This window comes from Salmo salar, chromosome 20, assembly GCF_965601325.2.
Source record: "Salmo salar chromosome 20, fSalSal1, whole genome shotgun sequence".
In the NCBI taxonomy this organism is placed as follows: domain Eukaryota; kingdom Metazoa; phylum Chordata; class Actinopteri; order Salmoniformes; family Salmonidae; genus Salmo; species Salmo salar.
The window spans coordinates 92,174,016-92,201,522 of NC_138310.1; the positions used below are offsets into that span (position 1 = coordinate 92,174,016).

The 27,507-nt window shown below is 45.3% G+C and overlaps 1 protein-coding gene across 1 annotated transcript; it reads left to right on the forward strand.

Moving 5' to 3' along the window:
- guca1c (guanylate cyclase activator 1C) lies at positions 1-25,682 on the forward strand. Its single transcript, XM_014163693.3, has 4 exons — positions 1-968; positions 16,518-16,667; positions 20,010-20,097; positions 20,278-25,682. Exons 1-4 carry the CDS (start codon positions 774-776, stop codon positions 20,418-20,420), a joined length of 576 nt encoding a protein of 191 aa, XP_014019168.1. The 5' UTR covers positions 1-773; the 3' UTR covers positions 20,421-25,682.
- Positions 25,683-27,507: the final 1,825 nt, after the last annotated feature.

The window sequence follows — 27,507 nt, forward strand, 5'->3', positions numbered from 1 at the left end:
TGATTTTGATCCCGAATTATTGTGTTTCATTGTGCAAAAGATGTCTGTGGGGTGGGGGTTTGGGGAAAATTGTCTGTTTTGTGTTTTGAATACTTTCGATGTGTTTCAGCAAACGCGTTTTAACAATTGGGAAAAACTTGTCAAATATGTGGAAACAACGTTGATTCAAACTAGCCCCAGTGGGATGTGATCCGTTACACCACAGCCAAGGTCGGTGTGGAGGGTTCCTGTGACCAGCGGCAGACCTAAATTAGGTCTGGCCCACAGTGACTTGGGCTCTATGACTAAATTTGACCTTGTGGGCTCAGAGATTCCTTTGAAATGTTAATCCCATTAACCCAGAGTTATAGTGTCATGGAATTGCGGACTATACCTGCATGTTCTACCCCATCACTGTTCTCCTTGGTGGGACGTCTCTGTCCAACGAGCCAATCATGGGCCCCCCCCCACACACTTTACGCCTGTTGAAGCCTAGATGTCCCCAGGTTCTTGGAAGAGCTGTCCAGTTATCTCATTATAGGGTTACCTCCTTTTTTTAGTAGCTGGGGAGGGCGGCTTAACTCAAGCAGATTAAGACAGAGTCAATGCAGCAAGAGTCAGCCACTTGAAGCGTTGTTCTCCACTACACCTCACCTCACCTCCGGCTCTGCTCCCTCCGCCAACCTTTCTAGCTAGCTCTCTCTGCAGGCAGGCCCCAGGCCCCAGACCCCAGGCCCACAACGCACCTCTCTCTCCTAGGCAGAAGCAGGACGTGTCTGTAGGAATAAGAAAGAATGGGGGCCTACGAGTCTAACCTGGACGATATCCTGGCAGAGGACATGCACCACTGGTACAACAAGTTCATGAAAGAGTCTCCTTCGGGACTCATCACGTTGTTTGAGTTGAAGACTATGCTGGAGATGCAAGGGATGACAGAAGAAGCTAGCAGCTACGTCGACCAGGTCTTCTTTACCTTCGACATGGACGGGGTAAGAAAACCCTTGTTCGTTCTCTCTCTCTCCCTCTCTCTCTCTCTCTCTCTCTCTCTCCTGTCTGTTCAAAGACATGGTTCCACCAGGAATAGAAAGATGAGCATTGGCAACTGATGGATGATTCATTAATTAAGTATGAATTTTAAAAATTAAGTTGAAAATATATATATTTTTAAATAGAAATCCAAAATGGATGGTGTTGAGAGATAGATGGGAGGGGTTGAATGGAGCTGAAGGGTGGGACTAATAACAAGATAACCAATGTAAAACATACAGGGGTCTGTAAAATGTATATAGGTTCAGAACTTTTGTGAAATAACACAGTTACAAATAGAAATCAAACTGGATGGACATCAGAAATAGAGCAAGGACTAAAAACAAACAAAATGTAACTATTGTAAAATAGATTGTGTCTGTAAAATGTGTATAAGATGAATAAATTGAAGGTAAAAGCCGAAGTGTTTATTAGTTTACTCCAATCGAGGGAAGGGTGGTAGGGTTTGGGGGAATAATAATAAAGGTATATTCTTTAAAAAAGTATGTCTATATAGGTATGTGTATGTATATATGTATGTATACGTGTATGTATGTGGATATATACTGCTCAAAAAAATAAAGGGAACACTTAAACAACACAATGTAACTCCAAGTCAATCACACTTCTGTGAAATCAAACTGTCCACTTAGGAAGCAACACTGATTGACAATAAATTTCACATGCTGTTGTGCAAATGGAATAGACAACAGGTGGAAATTATAGGCAATTAGCAAGACACCACCAATAAAGGAGTGGTTCTGCACAGACCACTTCTCAGTTCCTATGCTTCCTGGCTGATGTTTTGGTCACTTTTGAATGCTGGCGGTGCTTTCACTCTAGTGGTAGCATGAGACGGAGTCTACAACCCACACAAGTGGCTCAGGTAGTGCAGCTCATCCAGGATGGCACATCAATGCGAGCTGTGGCAAGAAGGTTTGCTGTGTCTGTCAGCGTAGTGTCCAGAGCATGGAGGCGCTACCAGGAGACAGGCCAGTACATCAGGAGACGTGGAGGAGGCCGTAGGAGGGCAACAACCCAGCAGCAGGACCGCTACCTCCGCCTTTGTGCAAGGAGGAGCAGGAGGAGCACTGCCAGAGCCCTGCAAAATGACCTCCAGCAGGCCACAAATGTGCATGTGCCTGCTCAAACGGTCAGAAACAGACTCCATGAGGGTGGTATGAGGGCCCGACGTCCACAGGTGGGGGTTGTGCTTACAGCCCAACACCGTGCAGGACGTTTGCCAGAGAACACCAAGATTGGCAAATTCGCCACTGGCGCCCTGTGCTCTTCACAGATGAAAGCAGGTTCACACTGAGCACATGTGACAGATGTGACAGAGTCTGGAGACGCCGTGGAGAACATTCTGCTGCCTGCAACATCCTCCAGCATGACCGGTTTGGCGGTGAGTGAGTCATGGTGTGGGATGGCATTTCTTTGGGGAGCCGCACAGCCCTCCATGTGCTCGCCAGAGGTAGCCTGACTGCCATTAGGTACCGAGATGAGATCCTCAGACCCCTTGTGAGACCATATGCTGGTGCGGTTGGCCCTGGGTTCCTCCTAATGCAAGACAATGCTAGACCTCATGTGGCTGGAGTGTGTCAGCAGTTCCTGCAAGAGGAAGGCATTGATGCTATGGACTGGCCCGCCCGTTCCCCAGACCTGAATCCAATTGAGCACATCTGGGACATCATGTCTCGCTCCATCCACCAACGACACGTTGCACCACAGACTGTCCAGGAGTTGGCGGGTGCTTTAGTCCAGGTCTGGGAGGAGATCCCTCAGGACACCATCCGCCACCTCATCAGGAGCATGCCCAGGCGTTGTAGGGAGGTCATACAGGCACGTGGAGGCCACACACACTACTGAGCCTCATTTTGACTTGTTTTAAGGACATTACATCAAAGTTGGATCACCCTGTAGTGTGGTTTTCCACTTTAATTTTGAGTGTCACTCCAAATCCAGACCTCCATGGGTTGATAAATTGGATTTCCATTGATTATTTTTGTGTGATTTTGTTGTCAGCACATTCAACTATGTAAAGAAAAAAGTATTTAATAAGATTATTTATTTCATTCAGATCTAGGATGTGTTATTTTAGTGTTCCCTTTATTTTTTTGAGCAGTGTATATATTTACCAAAAAAATATATGTATATGGGGGATCGGAAATGATGCAGACAATTACATTGATGGAAGCAACAATCTTTCCGCAATACTAAGCTGATCCACCATTTAAAAAAAATAAAAAATAAAAATGAAAGTATGAATTGATTTGATTCATATATTATTATTAACTGGGTGGGGTCAAGCCCTGAATGCTGATTGGCTGAAAGCCGTGGTATATCAGACCGTGTACCACGGGTATGACAAAACATTTATTTTTACTGCTCTCATTACGTTGGTAACCAGTTTATAGCAGCAATACGGCACCTCGGGGGTTTGTGGTATATGGCCAATGTACCACGGCTAAGGGCTGTATCCAGGCCCTCCGTGTTGCGTCGTGTGTAAGAACAGCCCTTAGCTGTGGTATATTGGCCATATACCACACCTCCTCTGGCCTTAATGCTGAAATATAGCCCTGTTCAAGATGCTCACAGCGCTTAAGGAGGGAAACTCACCTCATTCACCACCAATGTGTGCCTTAATTAATGCTAACCACACATCAGCTAATCAGCTAACCACACATCAGCTAACCACACATCAGCTAATCAGCTAACCACACATCAGCTCACCACACATCAGCTCACCACACATCAGCTAACCAGCTCACCACACATCAGCTAATCAGCTAACCACACATCAGCTAACCACACATCAGCTAATCAGCTAACCACACATCAGCTCACCAGCTCACCACACATCAGCTCACCACACATCAGCTAACCACACATCAGCGCAACACATATCAGCTAACCACACATCAGCTCACCACACATCAGCTAATCAGCTAATCACACATCAGCTAACCACACATCAGCTAACCACACATCAGCTCACCACACATCAACTAATCAGCTAACCACACACCAGCTAACCACACATCAGCTAACCACACATCAGCTCACCACACATCAGCTCACCACACATCAACTAATCAGCTAACCACACATCAGCTAACCACACATCAGCTCACCACACATCAGCTCACCACACATCAGCTAACCACACATCAGCTAACCACACATCAGCTAACCACACATCAGCTAACCACACATCAGCTCAACACACATCAGCTCACCACACATCAGCTAATCACACATCAGCTAACCACACATCAGCTCACCACACATCAACTAATCAGCTAACCACACACCAGCTAACCACACATCAGCTAACCACACATCAGCTCACCACACATCAGCTCACCACACATCAACTAATCAGCTAACCACACATCAGCTAACCACACATCAGCTCACCACACATCAGCTCACCACACATCAGCTCACCACACATCAGCTCACCACACATCAGCTCACCACACATCAGCTAACCACACATCAGCTAACCACACATCAGCTAACCACACATCAGCTCACCACACATCAGCTAATCAGCTCACCACACATCAGCTAACCACACATCAGCTAACCACACATCAGCTAACCACACATCAGCTAATCAGCTCACCACACATCAGCTCACCACACATCAGCTAACCAGACATCAGCTAATCAGCTAACCACACATCAGCTCACCACACATCAGCTCATCACACATCAGCTCAACACATATCAGCTAACCACACATCAGCTAACCACACATCAGCTCACCACACATCAACTAATCAGCTAACCACACATCAGCTAACCACACATCAGCTAACCACACATCAGCTCACCACACATCAGCTCACCACACATCAGCTCACCACACATCAACTAATCAGCTAACCACACATCAGCTAACCACACATCAGCTAACCACACATCAGCTCACCACACATCAGCTAACCACACATCAGCTAACCACACATCAGCTCACCACACATCAGCTCACCACACATCAACTAATCAGCTAACCACACATCAGCTAACCACACATCAGCTCACCACACATCAACTAATCAGCTAACCACACATCAGCTAACCACACATCAGCTCACCACACATCAGCTCACCACACATCAACTAATCAGCTAACCACACATCAGCTAACCACACATCAGCTAACCACACATCAGCTAACCACACATCAGCTCACCACACATCAGCTCACCACACATCAGATAACCACACATCAGCTAACCACACATCAGCTAACCAGCTCACCACACATCAGCTAATCAGCTAACCACATATCAGCTAACCACACATCAGCTAATCAGCTAACCACACATTTACATTTAAGTCATTTAGCAGACGCTCTTATCCAGAGCAACTTACAAATTGGTGCATTCACCTTATAATATCCAGTGGAACAACCACATAACAATAGTGCATCTAAATCTTTTAAGGGGGGGTTAGAAGGATTACTTTATCCTATCCCAGGTATTCCTTAAAGAGGTGGGGTTTCAGGTGTCTCCAGCTCACCAGCTCACCACACATCAGCTCACCACACATTAGCTAACCACACATCAGCTAACCACACATCAGCTCAACACAGATCAGCTAACCACACATCAGCTCACTACACATCAGCTAATCAGCTAACCACACATCAGCTAACCACACATCAGCTCACCACACATCAACTAATCAGCTAACCACACATCAGCTAACCTCACATCAGCAAACCACACATCAGCTAACCACACATCAGCTCACCACACATCAACTAATCAGCTAACCACACATCAGCTAACCACACATTAGCTAACCACACATCAGCTCACCACACATCAGCTCACCAGACATCAGCTCACCACACATCAGCTCACCACACATCAACTAATCAGCTATCCACACATCAGCTAACCACACATCAGCTCACCACACATCAGCTCACCACACATCAGCTAACCACACATCAGCTAACCACACATCAGCTAACCACACATCAGCTAACCACACATCAGCTCACCACACATCAGCTAACCACACATCAGCTAACCACACATCAGCTAATCAGCTAACCACAAATCAGCTAACCACACATCAGCTAACCACACATCAGCTCACCACACATCAGCTAATCAGCTAACCACACATCAGCTAACCACACATCAGCTAATCAGCTCACCACACATCAGCTCATCACACATCAGCTAACCAGACATCAGCTAATCAGCTCACCACACATCAGCTCACCACACATCAGCTCACCACACATCAGCTAACCACACATCAGCTAACCACACATCAGCTCAACACATATCAGCTAACCACACATCAGCTAACCACACATCAGCTCACCACACATCAACTAATCAGCTAACCACACATCAGCTAACCACACATCAGCTAACCACACATCAGCTAACCACACATCAGCTCACCACACATCAGCTCACCACACATCAACTAATCAGCTAACCACACATCAGCTAACCACACATCATCTCACCACACATCAGCTCACCACACATCAGCTCACCACACATCAGCTAACCACACATCAGCTAACCACACATCAGCTAACCACACATCAGCTAACCACACATCAGCTCACCACACATCAGCTAACCACACATCAGCTAATCAGCTCACCACACATCAGCTAATCAGCTAACCACACATCAGCTAACCACACATCAGCTAACCACACATCAGCTAATCAGCTCACCACACATCAGCTAACCAGACATCAGCTAATCAGCTAACCACACATCAGCTCACCACACATCAGCTCACCACACATCAGCTCACCACACATCAGCTAACCACACATCAGCTCAACACATATCAGCTAACCACACATCAGCTAACCACACATCAGCTCACCACACATCAACTAATCAGCTAACCACACATCAGGTAACCACACATCAGCTAACCACACATCAGCTAACCACACATCAGCTAACCACACATCAGCTCACCACACATCAACTAATCAGCTAACCACACATCAGCTAACCACACATCAGCTAACCACACATCAGCTAACCACACATCAGCTAACCACACATCAGCTCACCACACATCAGCTAACCACACATCAGCTCACCACACATCAGCTCAACACATCAGCTCACCACACATCAACTAATCAGCTAACCACACATCAGCTAACCACACATCAGCTCACCACACATCAGCTCACCACACATCAACTAATCAGCTAACCACACATCAGCTAACCACACATCAGCTAACCACACATCAGCTAACCACACATCAGCTCACCACACATCAGCTAACCACACATCAGCTAACCACACATCAGCTCACCACACATAAGCTCACCACACATCAGCTCACCACACATCAGCTCACCACACATCAGCTAACCACACATCAGCTCACCACACATCAGCTAACCAGCTCACCACACATCAGCTCACCACACATCAACTAATCAGCTAACCACACATCAGCTCACCACACATCAGCTCACCACACATCAGCTCACCACACATCAGCTCACCACACATCAGCTAACCACACATCAGCTAACCACACATCAGCTCACCACACATCAGCTAATCAGCTAACCACACATGAGCTAACCACACATCAGCTAATCAGCTAACCACACATTTACATTTACATTTAAGTCATTTAGCAGACGCTCTTATCCAGAGTGACTTACAAATTGGTGCATTCACCTTATAATATCCAGTGGAACAACCACTTTACAATAGTGCATCTAAATCTTTTAAGGGGGGGTTAGAATGATTACTTTATCCTATCCCAGGTATTCCTTAAAGAGGTGGGGTTTCAGGTGTCTCCAGCTCAACAGCTCACCACACATCAGCTAACCACACATCAGCTCAACACAGATCAGCTAACCACACATCAGCTCACCACACATCAGCTAATCAGCTAAGCACACATCAGCTAACCACACATCAGCTAACCACACATCAGCTCACCACACATCAACTAATCAGCTAACCACACATCAGCTAACCACGCATCAGCTAACCACACATCAGCTAACCACACATCAGCTCACCACACATCAACTAATCAGCTAACCACACATCAGCTAACCACACATTAGCTAACCACACATCAGCTAACCACACATCAGCTCACCACACATCAGCTCACCACACATCAGCTCACCACACATCAACTAATCAGCTAACCACACATCAGCTAACCACACATCAGCTCACCACACATCAGCTCACCACACATCAGCTAACCACACATCAGCTCACCACACATCAGCTAATCAGATCACCACACATCAGCTAGTCACACATCAGCTAACCACACATCAGCTAATCAGCTAACCACAAATCAGCTAACCACACATCAGCTAACCACACATCAGCTCACCACACATCAGCTAACCACACATCAGCTCACCACACATCAGCTAATCAGCTAACCACACATCAGCTAACCACACATCAACTAATCAGCTCACCACACATCAGCTCACCACACATCAGCTAACCAGACATCAGCTAATCAGCTAACCACACATCAGCTCACCACACATCAGCTCACCACACATCAGCTCACCACACATCAGCTAACCACACATCAGCTAACCACACATCAGCTCAACACATATCAGCTAACCACACATCAGCTAACCACACAATCGCTCACCACACATCAACTAATCAGCTAACCACACATCAGCTAACCACACATCAGCTAACCACACATCAGCTAACCACACATCAGCTCACCACACATCAGCTCACCACACATCAGCTCACCACACATCAACTAATCAGCTAACCACACATCAGCTAACCACACATCAGCTCACCACACATCAGCTCACCACACATCAGCTAACCACACATCAACTAACCACACATCAGCTAACCACACATCAGCTCACCACACATCAGCTAACCACACATCAACTAATCAGCTAACCACACATCAGCTAACCACACATCAGCTAACCACGCATCAGCTCACCACACATCAACTAATCAGCTAACCACACATCAGCTCACCACACATCAACTAACCACACATCAACTAACCACACATCAGCTAACCACACATCAGCTAACCACACATCAGCTCACCACACATCAGATCACCACACATCAGCTCACCACACATCAACTAATCAGCTAACGACACATCAGCTAACCACACATCAGCTAACCACACATCAGCTCACCACACATCAGCTCACCACACATCAGCTCACCACACATCAGCTCACCACACATCAGCTAATCAGCTAACCACACATCAGCTAATCAGCTAACCACACATCAGCTAACCACACATCAGCTCACCACACATCAGCTAATCAGCTCACCACACATCAGCTCACCACACATCAGCTCACCACACATCAGCTCACCACACATCAGCTAACCAGACATCAGCTAATCAGCTAACCACACATCAGCTCACCACACATCAGCTAATCAGCTCACCACACATCAGCTCACCACACATCAGCTCACCACACATCAGCTCACCACACATCAGCTCACCACACATCAACTAATCAGCTAACCACACATCAGCTAACCACACATCAGCTAACCACACATCAACTAATCAGCTCACCACACATCAGCTAACCACACATCAGCTAACCACACATCAGATAACCACACACTAGCTCACCACACATCAGCTCACCACACATCAGCTCACCACACATCAGCTAACCACACATCAACTAATCAGCTAACCACACATCAGCTAACCACACATAAGCTAACCACACATCAGCTCACCACACATCAGCTCACCACACATAAGCTCACCACACATAAGCTCACCACATATCAGCTAACCACACATCAACTAACCACACATCAGCTCACCACACATCAGCTAATCAGCTAACCACACATCAGCTAATCAGCTAACCACACATCAGCTAACCACACATCAGCTAACCACACATCAGCTCACCACACATCAGATCACCACACATCAGCTCACCACACATCAGCTCACCACACATCAACTCATCAGCTAACCACACATCAGCTAACCACACATCAGCTCACCACACATCAGCTAACCACACATCAGCTAACCACACATCAGCTCACCACACATCAGCTCACCACACTTCAGCTAACCACACATCAACTAACCACACATCAGCTAACCACACATCAGCTAACCACACATCAGCTAACCACACATCAGCTCACCACACATCAGCTAACCACACATCAACTAATCAGCTAACCACACATCAGCTAACCACACATCAGCTAACCACGCATCAGCTCACCACACATCAACTAATCAGCTAACCACACATCAGCTCACCACACATCAACTAACCACACATCAACTAACCACACATCAGCTAACCACACATCAGCTAACCACACATCAGCTCACCACACATCAGATCACCACACATCAGCTCACCACACATCAACTAATCAGCTAATGACACATCAGCTAACCACACATCAGCTCACCACACATCAGCTCACCACACATCAGCTCACCACACATCAGCTCACCACACATCAGCTAATCAGCTAACCACACATCAGCTAATCAGCTAACCACACATCAGCTAACCACACATCAGCTCACCACACATCAGCTAATCAGCTCACCACACATCAGCTAATCAGCTCACCACACATCAGCTCACCACACATCAGCTCACCACACATCAGCTCACCACACATCAACTAATCAGCTAACCACACATCAGCTAACCACACATCAGCTAACCACACATCAACTAATCAGCTCACCACACATCAGCTAACCACACATCAGCTAACCACACACTAGCTCACCACACATCAGCTCACCACACATCAGCTCACCACACATCAGCTAACCACACATCAACTAATCAGCTAACCACACATCAGCTAACCACACATAAGCTAACCACACATCAGCTCACCACACATCAGCTCACCACACATAAGCTCACCACACATAAGCTCACCACATATCAGCTAACCACACATCAACTAACCACACATCAGCTCACCACACATCAGCTAATCAGCTAACCACACATCAGCTAATCAGCTAACCACACATCAGCTAACCACACATCAGCTAACCACACATCAGCTCACCACACATCAGCTAACCACACATCAGCTAACCACACATCAACTAATCAGCTAACCACACATCAGCTAACCACACATCAGCTAATCAGCTCACCACACATCAGCGAACCACACATCAGCTAACCACACATCAGCTCATCAGCTAACCACACATCAGCTAATCAGCTAACCACACATCAGCTCACCACACATCAGCTCACCACACATCAGCTAACCAGCTCACCACACATCAGCTCACCACACATCAGCTCACCACACATCAGCTCATCAGCTAACCACACATCAGCTCATCAGCTAACCACACATCAGCACATCAGCTAACCACACATCAGCTCATCAGCTCACCACACATCAGCTCATCAGCTAACCACACATCAGCTCATCAGCTAACCACACATCAGCTAATCAGCTAACCACACATCAGCTAACCACACATCAGCTAATCAGCTAACCACACATCAGCTAACCACACATCAGCTCACCACACATCAGCTAACCACACATCAACTAATCAGCTAACCACACATCAGCTAACCACACATCAGCTAACCACACATCAGCTAATCAGCGAACCACACATCAGCGAACCACACATCAGCTAACCACACATCAGCTAACCACACATCAGCTCATCAGCTAACCACACATCAGCTAATCAGCTAACCACACATCAGCGAACCACACATCAGCGAACCACACATCAGCTAACCACACATCAGCTAACCACACATCAGCTAACCAGCTCACCACACATCAGCTCACCACACATCAGCTCACCACACATCAGCTCATCAGCTAACCACACATCAGCTAACCACACATCAGCTCATCAGCTCACCACACATCAGCTCACCACACATCAGCTCACCACACATCAGCTAACCACAGGATGCCATCATCCACCATGCTGCCCTTGAACTTTCTAAGCCTCTTGCTCAGGTTGAAAGACTTCACTAATATAACATATGACTGATGACTTACCTGTAAGAAACTGTTATAATCTTCATATAACTCAGTTATGAACCCTTTGAATGCTGTCTTATTGTTGACCTAGACCTTCCTGTCTTATTGTTGACATAGACCATCCTGTCTTATTGTTGGCATAGACCTTCCTGTCTTATTGTTGACATAGCCCATAATTTCGTATTGTTGACATAGACCTTCCTGTCTTATTGTTGACATAGACCATCCTGTCTTATTGTTGGCATAGAGCAGTGGTTCCCAAACGTTTTATAGTCCCGTACTCCTTCAAACATTCAACCTCCAGCTGTACCCCCTCTAGCACCAGGGTCAGCACACTTCCAAATGTTGTTTTTTTACCATCATTGTAAGCCTGCCACACACACACACACACACACCACACACACACACACACACACACACACACACACACACACACACACACACACACACACACACACACACACACACACACACACACACACACACACACCACAATACGATACATTTATTAAAGATAAGATTGAGTGTTTTTGTCACAACCCGGCTCGAGGGGAAGTGACAAATAGCTCTTATAGGACCAGGGCACAAATAATAATATAATAATAATCAATAATTTTGCTCTTTATTTAACCATCTTACATATAAAACCTTATTTGTTCAATAACTCACCACAGGTTAATGAGAAGGGTGTGCTTGAAAGGATGCACATAACTCTGCAATGTTGGATTGTATTGGAGAGAGTCTCAGTCTTAAATCATTTTCCACACTCAGTCTGTGCCTGTATTTAGTTTTCATGTTAGTGAGGGCCGAGAATCCACTCTCATATACAGTGGAAGTCAGAAGTCTACATACACTTTGGTTGAAGTCATTAAAACTCATTTTTCAACCACTCCACAAATTTCTTGTTAACAAACTATAGTTTGGCAAGTTGGTTAGGACATCTACTTTCTGCATGACACAAGTAATTTTTCCAACAATTGTTTACAGACAGATTATTTCACTTAAAATTCACTGTATCACAATTCCAGTGGGTCAGAAGTTTACATACACTAAGTTGACTGTGCCTTTAAACAGCTTGGAAAAGTCCAGAAAATGATGTCATGGCTTTAGAAGCTTCTGATAGGCTAATTGACATCATTTGAGTCAATTGGAGGTGTACCTGTGGATGTATTTCAAGGCCTACCATCAAACTCAGTGCCTATTTGCTTGACATCATGGAAAAATCTAAAGAAATCAGCCAAGACCTCAGAAAAAAATGTGTAGACCTCCACAAGTCTGGTTCATCCTTGGGAGCAATTTCCAAACGCCTGAAGGTACCACATTCATCTGTACAAAAAATAGTACGGAATTATAAACACAATGGGACCATGCAGCCGTCATACCACTCAGGAAGGAGACGCGTTCAGTCTCCTAGAGATGAACGTACTTTGGTGCGAAAAGTGCAAATCAATCCCAGAACAACAGCAAAGGACCTTGTGAAGATGCTGGAGGAAGCAGGTACAAAAGTATTTATATCCACAGTAAAACGAGTCCTATATCGACATAACCTGAAAGGCCGCTCAGCAAGGAAGAAGCCACTGGTCCAAAACCGCCATAAAAAAGCCAGACTACGGTTTGCAACTGCACATGGGGACAAAGATCGTACTTTTTGGAGAAATGTCAGATGAAACAAAAATAGAACTGTTTGGCCATAATGACCATCGTTATGTTTGGAGGAAAAAGGGGGAGGCTTGCAAGCCGAAGAACACCATCCCAACCGTGAAGCACAGGGGTGGTAGCTTGTTGTGGGGGTGCTTTGCTGCAGGAGGGACTGGTGCACTTCACAAAATAGATGGCATCATGAGGAATGAAAATTATATGGATATATTGAGGCAACATCTCAAGACATCAGTCAGGAAGTTAAAGCTTGGTCGCAAATGGGTCTTCAAAATGAACAATGACCCCAAGCATACTTCCAAAGTTGTAGCAAAATGGCTTAAGGACAACAAAGTCAAGGTATTGGAGTGGCCATCACAAAGCCCTGACCTCAATCCTATAGAAAATTTGTGGGCAGAACTGAAAAAGTGTATACGAGCAAGGAGGCCTACAAACCTGACTCAGTTACACCAGCTCTGTCAGGAGGAATGGGCCAAAATTCACCCAACTTATTGTGGGAAGCTTGTGGAAGGCTACCCGAAACGATTGACCCAAGTTAAACAATTTAAATGCAATGCTACCAAATACTAATTGAGTGTATGAAAACTTCTGACCCACTGGGAATGTAATGAAAGAAAGAAATTCTCTCTACTATTATTGTGAAATTTCAGATTCTTTAAAATATAGCGGTGATCCTAACTGACCTAAGACAGGGAATTTTTGTTTAGTGTTTTACAATTTTCCCCAGAAGTGGTTAGATTCTATGGATTCTTCAGTTACATTGAGCTGATTTCTGACGTGCTGTTCCTTCTTTTTCCGTAGTGTATTTCTGTATTGTTTTAGTGATTCACCGTAGTGAAGGCGTAGACTCAGGTTTTCTGGATCCTTACGTTTCTGGTTGGACAGGTTTCTCAATTTCTTTCTTCGGTTTTTGCATTCTTCATCAAACCATTTGTCATTGTTGTAAATTTTCTTAGGATTTCTGATTTGATAGGGAAGCTGAGAGGTCAAATATACACTACCCTTCAAAAGTTTGGGGTCACTTAGATATGGCCTTGTTTTTCAAAGAAAAGCACATTTTTTTGTCCATTAATATAAAGTCAAATTGATAAGAAATACAGTGTAGACATTGTTCATGTTGTAAATGACTATTGTAGCTGGAAACGGGTGATTGTTTATGTAATATCTACATAGGTGTACAGAGGCCCATTAAAATAAAGTGGTGATCCTAACTGACCTAAAACAGGGTATTTTTACTCTGATTAAATGTCAGGAATTATGAACAACTGAGTTTAAATGTATTTGGCTAAGGTGTATGTAAACTTCCGACATCAACTGTGGTTGCAAAGGGCATCAGTGTATTTAACAGAGCGATTTGCCAAGGCAGGATACTCCGAGCGCAGCCCAATCCAGAAATCTGGCAGTGGCTTCTGATTAAATTAGATTTTCACAGAACTGCTTGTTGCAGTTTGGATGAGTCTCTCTTGTTCAGATATCAGTAAGTGGACTGGAGGCAGGGCATGAAAGGGATAACGAATCCAGTTGTTTGTGTCGTCCGTTTCGGGAAAGTATCTGGGTAATTGCGCACCCAACTCACTCAGGTGCTTCGCTATATCACATTTGACATTGTCCGTAAACTTGAGTTCATTTGCAGACCAAAAAATCATACAATGATGCAAAGACCTGTGTGTTGTCCTTTTTAATGCAGACAGAGAAGTGCTCCAACTTCTTAGTTATAGCCTCAATTTTGTCCCGCACATTGAATATAGTTGCGGAGAGTCCCTGTAATCCTAGATTCAGATCATTCAGGCGAGAAAAAACATCACCCAGATAGGTCAGTCGTGTGAGAAACTCATCATGCAAGTGAAAATTATGGTCAGTAAAGAAAACTTTAAGCTCGTCTCTCAGTTTAGAAAAACATGTTAATATTTTTCCCCTTGATAACCAGTGCACTTCTGTATGTTGTAAAAGCATTAGATGGTCGCTGCCCATATCATTGCATAGTGCAGAAAATACACAAGAGTTCAGGGGCCTTGCTTTAACAAAGTTAACCATTTTCACTGTAGTGTCCAAAACATCTTTCAAGTTGTCAGGCATTCCCTTGGCAGCAACAGCCTCTCGGTGGATGCTGCAGTGTACCAACACGAACAGCAGCTACTTTTGACTCCATACGGACCATTAGTGGAATTCCCGTGAGGGAGTAACGGTTAATGTGATTGGACGTTCATTATTTGACTAGGCTACCTGTATTTGACATTGTGTTGTTATTTCGCTGAACACTAGATGGTTTCATTTTATTTTCTGGCAGTGAAACAAGGCTACTCAGGCGGGGAAAAAAACATCACTAAATTGTATAACCTCATTGGAAATTTGGCGTACCCTCAGCACTCAGCACTCTGGGTATATCTGACATAGACCATCCACACGAGGAAACTTTGAGAGGCATCCTTGAGAGGCATCCTTGAGAGGCAACTTTGAGTGGCACCCTTGAGAGGCAACTTTGAGAGACATCCTTGAGAGGCAACTTTGAGTGGCATCCTTGAGAGGCATCCTTGAGAGGCAACTTTGAGTGGCATCCTTGAGAGGCATCCTTTGAGAGGCATCTGTGAGAAGCAACTTTGAGAGGCATCCGTGAGAGGCAACTTTGAGAGGCATCCTTGAGAGGCAACTTTACTGCGCTATTATAATTACATTAGGTGTTGGTGTTAACCAGAAAGTTATAGTAAGTATCTCTTCTCTTTTTTGTTGTTGTCTAACAATCATATTTATCTCCCCCTCTCTCTCTCTCTCTCTCTCTTCCAGGATGGATATATAGACTTCGTAGAATACATAGCAGCAGTCAGTCTGATGCTGAAAGGAGAAATCAACCAAAAACTAAAATGGTACTTCAAACTTTTCGATCAGGACGGAAACGGCAAAATTGACCAAGATGAAATGGGGACAATATTCAAGGTGTGCTTCTGTATTTATTTATTATTTATTTATGTCATTTAGTTGCTGTGATTTTATACAGGGATCTTTATCAGTCTCAGAGCCTTGAGGAACATTATAGACTCTCTATATCTCCACTGAAAATAGACTCCAGAGAGATTAACTGTGAAGGGATCAGAAAGGTTTAAATAGCCGACAACAAGACGGTACACATCAACAAAGGGTTGCTAATCTAATCCTAACCTAAATATATCCCTCACTACTTACTGTATGTTGTCGATCAATTTGCTGCATTGCTAGCTAGCTACGCTGGAAATTACATAGCAGTAAAAGATACCGTAGAATTCTGAGTTGGATTCAGTTTCTTATTCATCCTGTTAGAGATGTCCTATTTAAGTCACCAAAAAGACGCGGTCATAAAAAAAATGTCTTATCCTGTTTAGAGGAAACATTTCCTATAAGAGTATTTTTTTTTTTAAGGCTAATCGGTGAACTAAGAAAGTAGAGTGTTATAAAGAAATACGTAACAGTAACTGACTGTTGTGGATTGGCTTGATAGCTTCAAACAGTCCAAACGGTCAATGGACTCTATCGGAGAATATATTCTGGGGCCTGGTGTTTACGCTTTACATCTCAGACTAGACCAATCGGACAGAACCATCGTGCTACTGACTACTCAAGCCCTTATATGGTAACGGAGTCCTCAATTATCCCGCCTTCTTCCTAAAGTGTGCACTTGTTCATTTCCTTTCACTGATTAGAAAGGAAATGACTGGTAAAAAAAATAAAATATGGTGGAAATCCCACTACTTGTGGGAAGTAATGAATGAGTGCACACTTCAGGAGAATATAGGTCCCAAAGTGTTGTGGGGCCTCACTAAGGACACGATAATGTTTAAATGCTGTTGTATACCTCAGACACAGTAGACCTGATTGATTGATATTTGGGTAAAACAATTTGTATAAACAGTTAAAAACAATTGAAAAGTACCAAGAAAACCCAGAGGATGACAGAACCCCAGAGGATGACAGAACCCCAGAGGATGACAGAACCCCAGAGGATGACAGAACCCCAGAGGATGATAGAACCCCAGAGGATGATAGAACCCCAGAGGATGACAGAACCCCAGAGGACGACAAAACCCCAGAGGATGACAGAACCCCAGAGGATGATAGAACCCCAGAGGATGACAGAACCCCAGAGGACGACATAACCCCAGAGGATGACAGAACCCCATAGGATCATAGAACCCCAGAGGACGACAGAACCCCAGAGGACGATAGAACCCCAGAGGATGATAGAACCCCAGAGGATGACAGAACCCCAGAGGATGACAGAACCCCAGAGGATGATAAAGTCCCAGAGGATGATAAAGTCCCAGAGGATGACAGAACCCCAGAGGATGATAGAACCCCAGAGAATGACAGAACCCCAGAGGATGATAGAACCCCAGAGGATGATAGAACCCCAGAGGATGATAGAACCCCAGAGGATGACAGAACCCCAGAGGATGATAAAGTCCCAGAGGATGATAAAGTCCCAGAGGATGACAGAACCCCAGAGGATGACAGAACCTCAGAGGATGATAGAACCCCAGAGGACGACAGAACCCCAGAGGACGACAGAACCCCAGAGGATGATAGAACCCCAGAGGATGATAGAACCCCAGAGGATGACAGAACCCCAGAGGATAACAGAACCCCAGAGGATGACAGAACCCCAGAGGATGACAGAACCCCAGAGGATGATAGAGTCCCAGAGGATGATAGAGTCCCAGAGGATGATAGTCCCAGAGGATGATATAGTCCCAGAGGATGACAGAACCCCAGAGGATGACAGAACCCCAGAGGATGATAGAGTCCCAGAGGATGATATAGTCCCAGAGGATGACAGAACCCCAGAGGATGACAGAACCCCAGAGGATGATAGAGTCCCAGAGGATGACAGAGTCCCAGAGGATGACAGAACCCCAGAGGATGACAGAACCCCAGAGGATGACAGAACCCCAGAGGATGATAGAGTCCCAGAGGATGACAGAACCCCAGAGGATGATAGAGTCCCAGAGGATGACAGAACCCCAGAGGATGATAGAGTCCCAGAGGATGACAGAACCCCAGAGGATGATAGAGTCCCAGAGGATGACAGAACCCCAGAGGATGACAGAACCCCAGAGGATGACAGAACCCCAGAGGATGATAGAGTCCCAGAGGATGACAGAACCCCAGAGGATGATAAAGTCCCAGAGGATGATAGAGTCCCAGAGGATGATAGAACCCCAGAGGATGACAGTGCCAGAGGATGACAGAGTCCCAGAGGATGATAGAGTCCCAGAGGATGATAGAGTCCCAGAGGATGATAGAGTCCCAGAGGATGACAGAACCCCAGAGGATGATAGAACCCCAGAGGATGACAGAACCCCAGAGGATAACAGAACCCCAGAGGATGACAGAACCCCAGAGGATGACAGAACCCCAGAGGATGACAGAGTCCCAGAGGATGACAGAACCCCATTGATGATAGAGTCCCAGAGGATGACAGAACCCCAGAGGATGACAGAACCCCAGAGGATGATAGAGTCCCAGAGGATGATAGAGTCCCAGAGGATGATATAGTCCCAGAGGATGATATAGTCCCAGAGGATGACAGAACCCCAGAGGATGACAGAACCCCAGAGGATGATAGAGTCCCAGAGGATGACAGAGTCCCAGAGGATGACAGAGTCCCAGAGGATGACAGAGTCCCAGAGGATGACAGAACCCCAGAGGATGACAGTGCCAGAGGATGACAGTGCCAGAGGATGACAAAGTCCCAGAGGATGACAGAACCCCAGACGATGACAGAACCCCAGAGGATGACAGAACCCCAGAGGATGACAGAACCCCAGAGGATGATAGAGTCCCAGAGGATGACAAAGTCCCAGAGGATGACAGAACCCCAGAGGATGATAGAGTCCCAGAGGATGATAGAGTCCCAGAGGATGATAGAGTCCCAGAGGATGACAGAACCCCAGAGGATGACAGAACCCCAGAGGATGACAGAACCCCAGAGGATGATAGAGTCCCAGAGGATGACAGAACCCCAGAGGATGATAGAGTCCCAGAGGATGACAGAACCCCAGAGGATGATAGAGTCCCAGAGGATGATAGAGTCCCAGAGGATGACAGAACCCCAGAGGATGACAGAACCCCAGAGGATGATAGAGTCCCAGAGGATGACAGTGCCAGAGGATGACAGAACCCCAGAGGATGACAGAACCCCAGAGGATGATAGAGTCCCAGAGGATGACATGAAAGTATAAAAACACTTATTTCTAATGTTATTCTCTGTGACTTCACCTGTTCGTTCTGTTTTGATTACTTCAGGCCATCCAGGACATCACCAGATGTTATGACCCTCCTACGGAGGAGATTGTGACCCTCATTTATGAGAAGGTTGACATAAATAACGAAGGTAAGAATGATCAACATTTAGAGAAGTACATTTATTGAAATGGGTGAGCTTACACATAAAACAGATACGTATTCCCAGGGGTGTGGAATTTAAGTTAGCTTTTTAAATGTTTTAATTGCTATCCTCTAGGAAGCCAATGTATATCTTGTTCTATGTATTTTTAATTCTTCACGCCTCCAGGTGAGTTGACTCTGGAGGAGTTTATCGAAGGAGCCAGGGACCACCAAGACATCATGGAGATGTTGGGAAAGATGATGGACCTCACCAACGTTCTAGAGATCATTGTCAACGGACAGAAAAAGCAGGTCAAATCACCCGAATGACGATGACGTCACTTCCTGTTGCACTTCCTGTTTGATGGACTCAGAATTTACAGAAACGCAACGCAGAAAAGGTTGTTGAGAAAGAATAGGATTGTCTGGGACGGAAAGCAATTATAGTGGAATGTTTATTATATAAAATATGGAGGAAATTTTATAAAATAACAAACGACGAACTTGAGCATCTTGATGAGAAGGCGAATATACGTGAATGGGAGGGAGCCATGTCCCATCGACCAAGAAGGCTGAGTTGATGTAAGGATAATGGAACCATGCCAGGAGGCCATGTGACCCGTCTTGCCGACTCTATGTTCTCTATTTCTACATCCCGATTGTATTTTCACCCTTTTCCCAAAGTCCCATCAGAGATTTAACCACGGTGGAAACCCTCTAGGAAATGATTACACCATTACAAATACTTTGAGATCAACGACAGGAAGTGTGAAAGTGCAAAGTGTAGAGAATTGGGATGCAGCCTATATGTTCTCTCTGTGTGTATCACTTGAGTGGAGCAGAGGAGAGACCTTTTCCTCAACTTCCTCCTCTTCCTCCGTCTGGTGCTCTCACAGTCACCACAGCTCTCTCTAGTCTTCCTCCTGCTCTCACAGTCACCACAGCTCTCGCTAGTCCTCCTCCTCCTCTCACAGTCACCACAGCTTTCTCTAGTCCTCCTCCTGCGCTCACAGTCACCACAGCTCTCTCTAGTCCTCCTCCAGCTCTCAGTCACCACAGCTCTCTCTGGTCCTCCTCCTGCTCTCACAGTCACCACAGCTCTCTCTCTAGTCCTCCTCCTGCTCTCACAGTCACCACAGCTCTCTCTAGTCCTCCTCCTCTCACAGTCACCACAGCTCTCTCTAGTACTCCTCCTCTCACAGTCACCACAGCTCTCCGGAGTCCTCCTCCTCCTCCAGCTCTCACAGTCACCACAGCTCTCTCTAGTCCTCCTCCTCTCACAGTCACCACAGCTCTCTCTAGCACTCCTCCTCTCACAGTCACCACAGCTCTCCGGAGTCCTCCTCCTCCTCCTCCAGCTCTCACAGTCACCACAGCTCTCTCCAGTCCTCCTCCTCCTCTCACAGTCACCACAGCTCTCCGGAGTCCTCCTCCTCCTGCTGCTCTCACAGTCACCTGTGGTGGATAATTTCTGCATTACCAAATGAGGAGAGTTACAAACACACCAGTCCGAATTAAGTACATCTTTAATAATGAAGATACTTTGACCTTCAACGATTCACCATTTCTAATGACCCGTTAAGAGTGTCAACACAGTGGCTACTGACATCTTTATAGCAAGATCCACCCCCTTTTGACATGACAAACCACAGATCTTAGGAACGGTTCACAAAGAAAGACTGTTTACTTTAGAGAGGAGTATCTACAGCCAGATCGCGTTCGCTATAAATTATCGTTCAGTTTGGTCCCTAATGGCGAGGTTCTAGTCTCGTCCCTGGTACTTCATAGAACAAAAACACAATTTCATCCAATGGCATATATCAATTGTCAACTCTAGATACTCCCATCTCAAGCAAACCCCCTCTTGATCCCACTCCTGGACAAGCTTACTGAGGGGAGTGACCTGCGCACAGACATTGTGGAGACAAATAATTGGTTCTCCATTAATCACGCCATCGCTTCACATGGTTTAAGAATAGGTAAAGACACATTCACATATGAAGACAGTGTTTCATTCTAAAATATCTTAATTATCTATGTTACCCAACTAATTCTGATTCATCCACCACACACCACAGCGCTCCGGAGTCCTCCTCCTCCTCCTCCTCTCACAGTCACCACAGCTCTCTCTAGTCCTCCTCCAGCTCTCACAGTCACCACAGCTCTCTCTGGTCCTCTTCCTCTCACAGTCACCACAGCTCTCTCTAGTCCTCCTCCAGCTCTCACAGTCACCACAGCTCTCTCTAGTCCTCCTCCAGCTCTCACAGTCACCACAGCTCTCTCTAGTCCTCCTCCTCTCACAGTCACCACAGCTCTCTCTAGTCCTCCTCCAGCTCTCACAGTCACCACAGCTCTCTCTAGTCCTCCAGCTCTCACAGTCACCACAGCTCTCTCTAGTCCTCCTCCAGCTCTCAGTCACCACAGCTCTCTCTAGTCCTCCTCCTGCTCTCACAGTCACCACAGCTCTCTCTAGTCCTCCTCCAGCTCTCACAGTCACCACAGTTCTCTCTAGTCCTCCAGCTCTCACAGTCACCACAGCTCTCTCTAGTCCTCCTCCAGCTCTCACAGTCCCCACAGCTCTCTCTAGTCCTCCTCCTCCTGATCCTCCTCTCACAGTCACCACAGCTTTCTCTAGTCCTCCTCCAGCTCTCACAGTCACCACAGCTCTCTCTCTAGTCCTCCTCCTGCTCTCACAGTCACCACAGCTCTCTCTAGTCCTCCTCCTCTCACAGTCACCACAGCTCTCTCTAGTACTCCTCCTCTCACAGTCACCACAGCTCTCTCTAGTCCTCCTCCAGCTCTCAGTCACCACAGCTCTCTCTAGTCCTCCTCCTGCTCTCACAGTCACCACAGCTCTCTCTAGTCCTCCTCCTGCTCTCACAGTCACCACAGCTCTCTCTAGTCCTCCTCCTGCTCTCACAGTCACCACTGCTCTCTCGAGTCCTCCTCCTGCTCTCACAGTTACCACAGCTCTCTCTAGTCCTCCTCCAGCTCTCACAGTCACCACAGCTCCCTCTAGTTCTCCTCATCGCACAGTCACCACAGCTCTCTCTAGTCCTCCACCTGCTCTCACAGTCACCACAGCTCTCTCTAGTCCTCCTCCTGCTCTCACAGTCACCACAGTTCTCTCTAGTCCTCCTCCTCCTCTCACAGTCACCACAGCTCTCTCTAGTCTTCCTCCTCCTCTCACAGTCCCCACAGCTCTCTCTAGTCCTCCTGCTCCTCCTCTCACAGTCACCACAGCTCTCTCTAGTCTTCCTCATCCTCTCACAGTCCCCACAGCTCTCTCTAGTCCTCCTGCTCCTCCTCTCACAGTCACCACAGCTCTCTCTAGTCCTCCTCCAGCACTCACAGTCACCACAGCTCTCTCTAGTCCTCCTGCTCCTCCTCTCAGTCACCACAGCTCTCTCTAGTCCTCCAGCTCTCACAGTCACCACAGCTCTCTCTAGTCCTCCTGCTCCTCCTCTCAGTCACCACAGCTCTCTCTAGTCTTCCTCCTGTTCTCACAGTCCCCACAGCTCTCTCTAGTCCTCCTGCTCCTCCTCTCACAGTCACCACAGCTCTCTCTAGTCCTCCTCCTGCTCTCACAGTCACCACAGCTCTCTCTAGTCTTCCTCCTCCTCTCACAGTCCCCACAGCTCTCCCTAGTCCTCCTGCTCCTCCTCTCAGTCACCACAGCTCTCTCTAGTCTTCCTCCTGTTCTCACAGTCCCCACAGCTCTCCCTAGTCCTCCTGCTCCTCCTCTCACAGTCACCACAGCTCTCTCTAGTCTTCCTCCACCTCCTCTCAGTCACCACAGCTCTCTCTAGTCTTCCTCCTCCTCTCACAGTCACCACAGCTCTCTCTAGTCTTCCTCCTCCTCTCACAGTCCCCACAGCTCTCTCTAGTCCTCCTGCTCCTCCTCTCACAGTCACCACAGCTCTCTCTAGTCCTCCTGTGTAACGGTCTTTAAAACACACTTTGTCACCAACTGATACATTGTTCTTAGAGGTCTTTCAAGAGAGGGTATATAAGTTCTGCTGACAGAAGCCCTTATACCATAAACAGACGGGGATTGAACTTTAGAAGCCCTTATTCCATAAACAGACGGGGATTGAACTTTAGAAGCCCTTATACAATAAACAGACGGGGATTGAACTTTAGAAGCCCTTATTCCATAAACAGACGGGGATTGAACTTTAGAAGCCCTTATTCCATAAACAGACGGGGATTGAACTTTAGAAGCCCTTATTCCATAAACAGACGGGGTTTGAACTTTAGAAGCCCTTATTCCATAAACAGACGGGGGTTGAACTTTAGAAGCCCTTATTCCATAAACAGATGGGGATTGAACTTTAGAAGCCCTTATTCCATAAACAGACGGGGATTGAACTTTAGAAGCCCTTATTCCATAAACAGACGGGGATTGAACTTTAGAATCCCTTATACAATAAACAGACGGGGATTGAACTTTAGAAGCCCTTATACCATAAACAGACGGGGATTGAACTTTAGAAGCCCTTATTCCATAAACAGACGGGGATTGAACTTTAGAAGCCCTTATTCCATAAACAGACGGGGTTTGAACTTTAGAAGCCCTTATACCATAAACAGACGGGGATTGAACTTTAGAAGCCCTTATTCCATAAACAGACGGGGATGGAACTTTAGAAGCCCTTATTCCATAAACAGACGGGGGTTGAACTTTAGGGGCGTTCTCTGGCTGGTGACTAGGATTCTATGCATTCCTATTTGTATTCAGGCTCAAATATTTAAAGAAACTGAATAGATGTATTGTATATCCTCTTATTCTAAAGAAATGGAATGGAATTGTTGTTTTTAAAAAAAACAATTATGGTACGTTATAGATATTTATAATCATAAGCAAATGTTTGAGAAATATATTTTCACAAAGCAAAAACATCCAGGTTTCTGAGTCACTAAAGATGTTTCATAGTGTGTTTTAGACTGGATGTTGAAAGTGACCCTACATTCTAAATTCACACGTGTCCCGTAGGTTGGGACTGATCTCAACATTATACTACTATTGGGGTTCTGAAAACCCAACCGTTCTTTTGTATTGTTTTTGTACCATCATCTTTGAAATGCAAGAGAAAGGCCATCATGTATTATTCCAGCCCAGGTGCAATATACATTTTGGCCACTAGATGACAGCAATGTATGTGCAAAGTTTTAGACTGATCCAATGAGTCGTTGCATTTCTGTTCAAAATTTTGTATCGAGACTGCCCAAATATGCCTAATTTGTTTATTAATAACTTTTTATGTTCAAAATGGTTCACTCTCCTCAAACAATAGCATGGTATTCTTACACTGTAATAGCTACTGTAAATTGGACAGTGCAGTTAGATTAACAAGAATTTAGGCTTTCTGCCCATATCAGATATGTCTATGTCCTGGGAAATGTTCTTGTTACTTACAACCTCATGCTAATCGCATTAGCCTACGTTAGCTCAACCGTCACGTGGAAGGGACACCGATCCCGAAGAAATTTGAAACATGTTTTTGGGTTGCCTTAACAATTGAATCAATACAACCATTCTAAATAAACATACAGATTTCCATTTGATTAAATAAAGGAAGTGGTTCAACAGTTTTAACAATTTTCTTTAACATGATACTGCAGGCATCCAAAGGTCTAACCATATATAGTTTTCATATCGTCTTAAAACGCCCCTGTCTTCAATCATTTCTACGGCTAACAAACTTCCAGAATCATACATTTGGATGCTTGCTTATACTGAAAGATATCCCCTCCACTTGCTACAATCCTTACCTACTGAGTACTTAGTTGACCTATATTTAACCCTACGGTAGTGTATTTCTAACAAGCTTAGAACTTGGTGTTTCATTTATCATCACGACTGAATAAGGCCTCATAGATGACCTACGGAACCATGGTGCCTGCTTCCAACAGAAACACAATTTATTCAACAGTAGAGGACCTACAGGACCATGGTGCCTGCTTCCAACAGAAACACCATTTATTCAACAGTAGAGGACCTACAGGACCATGGTGCCTGCTTCCAACAGAAACACCATTTATTCAACAGTAGAGGACCTACAGGACCATGGTGCCTGCTTCCAACAGAAACACCATTTATTCAACAGTAGAGGACCTACGGAACCATGGTGCCTGCTTCCAACAGAAACACCATTTATTCAACAGTAGATGACCTACGGGACCATGGTGCCTGCTTCCAACAGAAATACAATTTATTCAACAGTAGAGGACCTACAGGACCATGGTGCCTGCTTCCAACAGAAATACCATTTATTCAACAGTAGAGGACCTACGGAACCATGGTGCCTGCTTCCAACAGAAATACCATTTATTCAACAGTAGAGGACCTACGGAACCATGGTGCCTGCTTCCAACAGAAATACCATTTCTTCAACCGTTTTAAATTTGCTGCTGTGAAGAACTTTTGCTTTACTACAAAATGAAACACAACTGTGATACTGTTGGATTGTATGTACGGTGTAAAAGGGTTTGAGCTTTTCAGGTTAGAGAAATACCACTGCAGATGAACAACGAACTGGCATTCAGAATGTAAAAAAAAATATATATATATTTGTCCCAACACTAGGGTTAGGGAAGGGGTAGGGCTGTGGCGGTCACGACATTTTGTCAGCCGGTGACTGTCAAGCAAATAACTGGTCGGTCTCACGGTAATTGACCGTTAATTAACATAAACACATTTAGCATCTCCTGGCTTTCCTACAAGCCACTGACGCAGACCTTTTGGAACATCTACATTTTAAAAAGTCTAATAAATCCATGTAATGTAGCCTACACCTTCACAATAAATCCATTGTTTATTTTAGACAGGTCTAAAGAAACACGATATAAAGAAAATGTAGTCTATTTCAGAAGAACAGAATAGCATACTCTGAGTTGTCCTGACGTTAGGTCCTGATCTGGCTGTGTCAAATGGCTGTGGGCTCCACTAGTTCATTTAGCAGGCTAGATTTGCTTAGAATTCCGTGGCATTATTTGATAGTATGAAGAATACAATTGAACAAAGCTGAATAAAATAGAAAGGATGTTTTCTCCAAACGATTTGAGGGAGTGCGGATATTCTGTGTTGAGAGGTTAACAAAGAAACAGGTATTCCTGTATGCTTAATTTAGAGTTGTTAATGTGAATGTAGTTCTACAGCCGTTAGTTAATTTAGAGTTGTTAATGTGAATGTAGTTCTACAGCCGTTAGTTAATTTAGAGTTGTTAATGTGAATGTAGTTCTACAGCCGTTAGTTAATTTAGAGTTGTTAATGTGAATGTAGTTCTACAGCCATTAGTTAATTTAGAGTTGTTAATGTGAATGTAGTTCTACAGCCGTTAGTTAATTTAGAGTTGTTAATGTGAATGTAGTTCTACAGCCGTTAGTTAATTTAGAGTTGTTAATGTGAATGTAG

Bases quoted from the DNA above. Each gene is read 5' to 3' on its own strand.
- guca1c (XM_014163693.3), top strand. From the start codon at position 774: ATGGGGGCCTACGAGTCTAACCTGGACGATATCCTGGCAGAGGACATG. The intron at 16,668-20,009 runs GTGTGCTTCTGT...TGATTACTTCAG, and splicing joins AAATGGGGACAATATTCAAG to GCCATCCAGGACATCACCAG. The intron at 20,098-20,277 runs GTAAGAATGATC...TCACGCCTCCAG, and splicing joins GGTTGACATAAATAACGAAG to GTGAGTTGACTCTGGAGGAG.